Raw genomic sequence first — 9,117 nt, forward strand, 5'->3', positions numbered from 1 at the left:
TGAAACCCTCTATGCTGGTAGAAAGACCATCTTTTGAGAGGTAGTTGAGCTTAGACTCTCAGAGACACCTGAGTCCAAATACTGACCGTGTTATTTGCTTGCTATGGACCATGGGCAAGATTCTTAACTATTTATATGCTTATCAAAAATGAGGCAAAAAAATGAGTCAAAGGGCTGGGGATTTAGCTCAGTGGTTTTTCCACCTGCCTTACAAGCTCAGCATCCTGAGTTGGCTCTCCAGTACCCCCCCAAATGAGGCAAACACTTCTCTGTCACTGTCACAGTCCCATGTTTTGAATCAAAAGATTCCTTTCTGGAAAAAAATGTATTATACTTATATTACATAGTAAAAATATTATTCTATAGTATCTAAAAGAATATATGATTATGAAAAGGATAGTGAATGTTACGACATTGATTCACCTTATTGAAAATATGTGCTTATATATTTATTATTTGGGAGGGGGTGAAGGGAAGGCAGGGACAAGGGGAAAAATGAGAATCAAGACCTGTCACGTAAAGGTACAAGATTCCAATAATGAATGTAACTGTACTGTATACCTAAAATGTACCAATAAATCAATTAAAAATATATATTTATTATTTGGTACTGTAAACTGAACTAATAAGGAAATTAAATTTTATTTTTCTGTGAGCTTATTAATGATTCAGTTTATACTTTGCCAAAGACATATTAACTTTTTTATCTTGAAGGCAGTGTTCTTTGGCAGTAGCACTGTAAGGTTATATCCGAGCAGGATCCTGATATCCCAATTATCTTCTGCATGAACACAAATTGAATGTTGTATATTTTAGACAAAAACTAGACACATCCATGAAAACACCAGACTATCTCCAAATTAAGCTATTCAGCATTTCATAATTCCAATTACATTTTTACTTTTCTGCAGAGTTTTGAAATTAAGCACACATAACAAGTTCATTTTCACCCCTCAATATGAGTCATTTTAAGAGTTTGAAAATTAGAGGAGCTCATCTATTTGCTTTTAGCAGTCACATTTGCCACAGCTACTGCAAATCCACAGAATTCCTCCTCTGTGATTCTGAAACACAAGCCTCAATAATAATTAACCTTATTTAACTGGCATCTAAATTGTCATTAAAGAAGATAATGTTTTAATTAAGAAGATTAACCTGAGGTTACTGAGATAGAACTGTGCATTTCTTTTGTGCTGAATTGCTAATGACAGAGTATTTTAGGAGTTTTAAATCATGCTGAATTAAGTAAAATACAAATATATTTGTTTAGTGTAAGTATTTCATTAGTAAATCTAACTATATTGGGTATTTCCTACACTAATTTTAATCTACTTTAATTTAAAGTACATTTTAGTATGAACTCTATGTGCTATCCCAATTTCCAAAGTTCTACTTTTTAAAAGTTTATTGCAGATGAGCAAATTGAAACAATGCATTTGTTATAGAAAAGCTAACAATTAAAAACTAGAAAAGAAAGTGATAAATCTTAAAAATTAAAGCAACATCCACAAAGTGATACTGAAATTTATTTTGTGAGAGCAAGGATCAAAAGTAAGTGCTATTTCCGTTGTATTCCGTTATCATTTACATCAGGGCAGGTGTTCCATGTAATAACTATCTAAGGACTGGGTGCTTACCATTTTGTTGGTTAGAATATGTTTCTTTTTTATTTTTAAAACCCTTGCACAATCAGGACCTTCATCATGTTAAATTTACACATTACAGATGTGAGACTAAGCCTGCTATACATATATAGCTAAGTCTTTAAGAGCTAATGCAACAAACACAGACACAATATTTTTAACTTGACAAGGAAGTGTTTCGATTTCAGCACTATCTTCTGAAATATGAAACAGTCTCTGCTAGTTTTATTGAGAGGGATGGAATCAATAAATTTGAACTATTTTAGGGTTTTCAAAATAGACCTGACTTTTATAAAAGCACTTAACCTTTTAAAATGTTTGTCAGCCCATTTGTAAAATATAGGCAAACATGATGAAGATAAAATTTTTTAAAAAAAGTGGAAAGACTCCCACAGAGTCTATGCTGAGCCCTTGCGATTTATACAATTCACAGATAAACATGGTAATATTCTATTAAATATCTAATTAAATAAATTGTTAAATAATACAGTGCCCAGTTTTGCATTCAGAATCCTCTGAATTATTGCTGAAATAGTTCAACTTCATCAGATGTTTATGTTTGTTCAGTTATTGGTGCCAGTCCCTCTAAAATTTTGATGCCGAGAGTGTGTGGAGTGCAGAACACAGCTGAAGATGTAGCCACCGCATACAACTTTTCGTGTGACTCACAAAGTTCTTGCTCCTTTTAGGAAAGGGTTCCCCTTCCATGGGGCTGGTTTTGTCCAGGGCACCAAACAGGATGAGTTTTCTATTTTTTACTTAAATTAACAAGTGAGCTTTCATCACCAATAAGTAAATCAAATGATGTGAGAGAATATATTTGGCAAGTCTTTATACTTTTTATCTGGAAATAAAGGAGGTGCTGGTACATTCTACTAGTATAAAAACTATCATCCACATAATAATAGTTGAATGTATAACTGAAGAAGTCATGAGGCCTTTTCTTGAAATGTAATAAAAATATTTTGTGAGTTCTGATTGCCACCTTATTCGGAAGATGACTCAGCATATGTGCTTTAGAATCTATGTTCAGAAAAAACCCTAATTATAGTGCTTCCAAATTATGGAAACTGGTTTCTCTTAATCCCGCATTTAGTAGCACTGAGTCAACCTACAAAAGGAAGATGGAAGTCAAGAAGACAGCGAACAAACTTGAGGAGGAAATCACTTCTCATTCCTAACTCTTCATCCTCAAACCTTTCTTACTTTCTGTCGTGGATAATGTGATTGTGATACACAGTAAAAAGAAGAACAGATATGTGACTGGCCTGGCTTTTACCTGACCATGACTTCACTGCAGGCCAAAGAGACATTTCATGTTGGGAATTTGCCTGGCACTGTGCTCAGCTAATATATTGTGCTTGAGAAAAATCAAGTACAACTTCTCTAAAAGCGTGTCTTAAAAACAGCTTCTAGTGAAGCCTACATCCTCTTTTACCTAATTAGGAGACAAAATGGGTAAAGTGGAATTTTAGAAGTTTGCTTTAAGATATCTTTTCATGATTGATACAGACAGCCTCTTACAATGGGCCTTTTCTTTGTTATATAAATGTATGCGGACATGGAGTTTTAGAAAAAGATCTTGAGGAAGTAAGGGTGGCCTACAATTAAAAAAAAAAACAACAACTCTGCATTCCCAATGTTCTTGCCTTCTGTTCCTTGAGGCCTTATTTAATACAACACTTGCAAATAGTCACGTTGTCTTGGCAAGATTTCCATATTTTCCTCACCTAATAAAACCTTTCATCTATGCTATCTACCAGCATTTCATAAACTGTGTTCCACAATATGCTCTGCCAAAATAATGCTCATATTAGTACTAATACTAATAAATTTTTTAGGCTTAGTCTATTCTTTATTGGTAATTTTTATGCTTTGTCTATTCTTTATTGAGATTCTTTACACTTAGTCCATTTTGTAGAAGATTTATAATACACATTAACATATAGTATATTAAGTGCTCTAAGAAGTCATCTGAAAGAAGCTAAATTTATATTTTTTGAATTTGAAACTTCCGACTCTTTTGACCACTACATTTTTCCCTCCTCCCTTGTAACATTCACAACTTGTATGATGTAATTTGAAGACACCTAGCATCAGTTCTGCCTCTTACCACTCACCTATCACTCTCTTTTTAACTGGCAAGGTGAGAAAAATGAAAACAAAAACAAGAATGAGCATTAGAAAGACATATAATGAAAGAGAAAGTTCGCATGCCCTCAAATCATTTCTACCTCTTTCTACCCAGCCGTGTCGGGATTACTTAGTGCCAACTCCAAATGATGAATCTGTCTTACAAGTAAAGGAGATGTCTTTTCTCTTTCAAAAGCAACCTGTTCATGAACCAAGCATGCCATCCATCAAGTCACTCATGCAGAGAGAAGGAATGAACGATCACCTCCACGTTGCTTACCTTAGGATATGGATACTGCTTTGCTTTGGGATACAATGCTCCAGTAAACCGAGGGATAACCATGTTAGGCACCAAGGAGTCATTTATCATCAGGAAGGCAAGCCTTTCTCCATCTGGCGACCACCAGTGGGCGATATGAGAATGAAGAATCTCCTCTAGAACAGATGAATGTTATTTGAAACCAACTGTAGAGGTGTGGGCTCAGTGACCCACAAACATCTGTCCTTGATATCTTCATTGTACATGTATATTTTCTAGACAGCTTGATGGATTTTATCAATTTCCCTGTGAATTCTGTTTTTCTGATTTATCTTTCTAATTTAAGGAAAAGCAGGTGTAGAGGAAAGAACAGGATGAAAAGATAAAATCAGGATTGCATATTTTTTCAGCAATTATTTCAGAGCATGTGAAAACACTAGAGTGAGAAGATTGAGAACAGCGATTGAAGAGTGAGACATTACCACATCCTCATTACCATTCATTCATATCTGCAGTCAATTATTCTCTATTTTCTTATCAGACAAATTGAGGATGCTCTAAGCTCATTAAACTATTTTAAGCTCTAAGGAAACAGAATGAAAAGTATACTGGATATATTTCATGTAAACCAAGATCCTGTATCTACTTTCTACACTTGGTTTCTGGCCCAGAAAGTTAATGTGTGTGAACTACATCAAAAGGGCCCCCACGCCCTCTGGCTTCCAGAGGGCACCATCATTATAATGCTTTGGCAGAAGATGAGAAAGGAAGGAGTAAAGTCAGGTTACTTACTCTTCCAGTGCTCTACAGCAGTGCCACCTCAGGCTAGCTGTGAACTGTGAACGATGTTACTGCTCTTGTCAGTGCTGCCTTTTCCACATGACTTTCTCCTCTCTCTGTTAATAGATCCTAACTATGCTCATGGGGTTGATAAAAAGAGGCCTGACTGCTACTACTTTAGATTATAGCACTATACTTTGTTGCTTCCCTGTGATTTTACCTGTCTAAATGTTCTGTAAATAAATCATCCTCAAATTATCTTATTGAACATGTCAATTATTTCCATTTGGCACCCTGAGAGATATAATAATTAATACCAAGAGTTGATTTAGAAACAGACTTTCAAAATTAGATTTTGGGATTATGTTCTCATAGATAGATAGATCAATCGATCACACACACACGTATATATGCACTACTTTTGCAGGAAGAGATTGGAGGATAGATAATTCATAGAAATTGACAAGTTGTAAAACAAAAAGAAATTGACAAGTTGTGAGTAATCAATAGTCAAGGGTGATAACATGAAGTGACAGGCAGTTAGACGGGAAAGACTTGGGGAGAACAAGTATCTATGGCACTTAGCTGCTACAAGAACCACAGTGATTATAAAATTACGACATATAGATGACATGGTTACTCTAACAACTCAAATAAAGTACATAGCAAAAAAGAGAAATTGAAACCATGATGGAAATTAGGAATGCACATACAGTACCAAACGTTACCATGGCACCTTTGGAAAATTCCTTCTCTTCAGTAATTGGGAAAGATAAAGCTAAGATCCAAGAGAACATAGCAGTGGTTGAAGACCTAGAGCACAGTAAGGTCTCAGCACTATTCATGCTTTTAAACATGGATAAAGGTAGCAGTGAAGTAAAACTAGAAAACTTACACATATGGCAAAAATATTTGAGTTAAGAAAAATAAAATGTTTATATTATCTGGTCAACTCTCATAAATATCAATTTTATAATTATAATAAAAAATTTCATGATTGAATGCTGCACTAGGTAGCTGATTTTACAGCTAAAGAACTTTTTAACTAGTGCATATTATTGGGACAGAATAGTAATGTTTATTTTCCAAATTTGGTACATGCATATCTTAATCATTTCTAATCCTATTACTCCTCCTTCCCTTAGATGTTAAACCTCAAAATTCTCACATTTCCTCTTTCTAACAAAGGCAATCTTTATAGGAGGAAACTGTCTTTCCTACATAAAAGCAGAGAATTAGCATCAAAGTTCAGTGAAAATATTTGGAGTCTGAGGGACTGGGGAAGTTTGTAGAGATCAGGTAGACTGGAACAGAGTGAGGTGTCTCTTCTAAAGTGAGAGAAAAAATATCGAGAGTGTACTTGTGCAAAAGTAAAGAGAAATTAGACATTGAATTTTGAAGACACCACAAACCACGTTTGCATGTGTTGGCTGGTTCTATTTCCCAGGTAAGATGAAAACCTGCCAGCTCTGTGTTGAACCCGAGCTATGAATCACTCCACAAGGGAGAGGCAGATCATGGTGCAACCTTCCCTACCTCCTGTATCTTGTCACCCAGCAGAGGCAATGATAATGTCAGTCTCTGTGACAAACCGAGACACTGTGCGGCACCTTTGGCACTCACAAGATAACAGCCCACACATTCCAAGTTCTAGAGAAAGACCGTTCTGTCTTATGTTAATGGATACTGTGTTTTTCAAAATCAGCTCTCTATTGGGCTCTACTAGAAACAGCCTGAGTATGGCTTACAAGTGACTATGCAATCCAAACTGATCATCAAACACTGGTTCTTATCTGACCCACCTACCATAAAACTGAACATTAACCACTATAAACTAAAAGTGGCATACATGGAATTGGGTGAAAAAGTATACAGGATTACCCATAGTATTGTTTCATCTTCGTCATCTCATATCTGGGTTCAGAGGAATATTTTCCAACAGAAGCTGGTAGAGGAGAAATAAATGTTGTCCTGGCTTATGTAAGGTCTACTTAAATATATGAACAATCTGGAATTAAATAGGTTCTGTACTACAATCTGACTTGAGAATGATATTAGGAGACAATAATAAACATTAATCTTCCAAATCGGGAAGATTTTGAATAAAATTGTTTTCCATTTTTTTTTGTAGATTTGGCTATACATGTGTGACTCATGCTTAGTAACTAATAAATGGCCACTTGATCAGAGGGGAAGAATAACCAAAAAATTAGTGGCAGGAGGCCTAGGAAAGACAAATGGATATGAGAGGGGTAAATGGGAGAAAATTTAAGTGACCTATGTCATATGAACAGACCACATCCACAGCAGAAATTGCTGTTGACAATAAAATAGTCAAGATGACTGTCATGTTCATGGCAGCCTCTGGCTCCCACCCTTACCAGCCACTGGTACTGGGCCTTGCTAAGCCACTGGTCCCATAGTACTGCCCAGTATGCCAGATGATGACCTCCTCACAACTGGATTACATGGGAACCCTTCCATCTGGAAGGAGCATCTGTGTCAATGAGAGAGCCACACTCTGGGACTAGCTTTGGTTTTGCCGCTTGCATTCCGGTCAGCACTGCAACCAATAGGCTCATTTTTTAAAAAAATGTATGTATTAACCTTTAACACATATTGCGACATCTCCAAACAGGAAATGCTTTTGATAAAAATAAGGGCCAGGGATTCACTCACTGTGGTGGTTTAGTAGTCTCATTATACTGTCATTAGTTTTATCTCCTGGATTGATGGGGTTGAAATAGTCATCTTTACCTATGTTTTGGCACTTTTGTTTGACTACAACACTGAAGTCCTATAGCAGGTCATATGTCCTTCCTTTGTAGGCAGAAGGAACAGTCTTAAGAATTAAGAGTTAGCAAGGGTAGTGTTCTCTCTCACAATCTTCAATGAATCACTAAATACATTCTGATTCCTGTTCTAACAATGAAATAAGTCATGTTAGGAGTTCCATGTTTTCAAGGATTAATACCTCCAGCAGGAATGTAGACACAATTCCATTCCTCTAAACTGGAAGATGAAATGTCTCCCTTCACCATTTTAACATCATTATAACTAAAAATATAAAACATAAAATTAAAAAAAAATACCCCTTCAAAGTTCTGACAGAAAACATAGTCACTATCCTGGATATGGTTATACTTCACATCTACCAGAATAAAATGTGTCTTTCCCACACAAAGAATTTAAGGAGAAACTCAAGAGATTCACAAATAATGTTTGCCTGATTTTACTTGTTAACAGAAAACTAAGCATTTAGCAATCTAATAAGAAGTTAATGCAGAAGAATAAAACTTGTCAGGAATAAAGTTTTGGTTTGACTCATCAGGTAGTAAGTCTACTCACCATGATGAAAAAGTAAGGGAAAGACAAATAGGTAATTGAACAGGAAAGTCTTATCATTTAAGAACTCACAAAAAGCTAATTTCTAGGCTGAAGCATTTTCTCTATCACCTGATATGAAAAACAGAAGTGGTGGCTAAAATTTTGGATCTACAGCTAGACTTATACTATCTTGCAATGGAACAGTAGCTGATGGGACCTGCTTCTCTTTTAGGGACATTCACTTTTAATTTGAATAATATAATTTTCCAATGGTCTCTGTTTTATTTTTTTAGTGATATGGCTAACATGAAACCCGGATAAATAAAATGAAGGGAGGAAGTGTGTGGGTAAATTTATTTTCTTGGCTCCCAGTCACTGATATAATGTGTCTGGCTGTATTTATCATCAAAATGTGTTCTCTGTTACTGTGAAATACTATCTGTAGGATTTCCTCCTTTCAAACTCTTAAGACTTCTTTCCCTCCCCACTTCAGTGATAAATGGCTCAGGAGTTATTAGCCAAAAGTTGTCATATATTCCTTCTTCTGGAGAAGTGGCCCTTTCAGAGATGAAATCTCTGATGTGACCCAGGTGAGACCTCCCAAACAGTCTATGGGAAAACAGGCTTGGTCCAGGGGCAGTGATACTGAGAGGTGGTGGCAAGTAGGAAGTACCTATAGAGTATGTCGCCATACAGGAATGTGGGATCCCCATTTCTGGGTCTTTCTGTGCTTTCTGGCTTGTGATATAAGCAGTTTATTTCTCCATATGCACTTTCCATGATGTGCCATCTTTATAAGTATAATGAGGCTATGTGATCCAGAATTATGAGCTAAATAGTGTATATTTGCTCTTCATAAATTAATTATCTAAGGTATTTGTTGCAGCAACAGGAAGCTAACCCAATCTCCTTGAATTATCTTTTGAATGTGTTTTTTTTCTTTTCTTTCTTTCTTTTTTTTTTTTTTTTTTTTTT

At 35.7% G+C, this 9,117-nt stretch overlaps 1 protein-coding gene across 4 annotated transcripts in view; it reads right to left on the reverse strand.

Annotated features, from left to right (window-relative positions):
• Dpp10 (dipeptidyl peptidase like 10) overlaps positions 1-9,117 on the reverse strand; it is a 1,319,241-nt gene that overhangs the window by 89,867 nt on the left and 1,220,257 nt on the right. For all 4 annotated transcript variants that reach the window (XM_033757133.1, XM_033757135.1, XM_033757134.1 and 1 more), the window contains exon 9: positions 4,057-4,211. In XM_033757133.1, the coding sequence (XP_033613024.1) occupies positions 4,057-4,211 (155 nt within the window). The remainder of the gene's footprint in view (positions 1-4,056; positions 4,212-9,117) is intronic.

This window comes from Fukomys damarensis, unplaced genomic scaffold (assembly GCF_012274545.1).
Source record: "Fukomys damarensis isolate Sample0158 unplaced genomic scaffold, DMR_v1.0_HiC HiC_scaffold_29, whole genome shotgun sequence".
Lineage (NCBI taxonomy): Eukaryota > Metazoa > Chordata > Mammalia > Rodentia > Bathyergidae > Fukomys > Fukomys damarensis.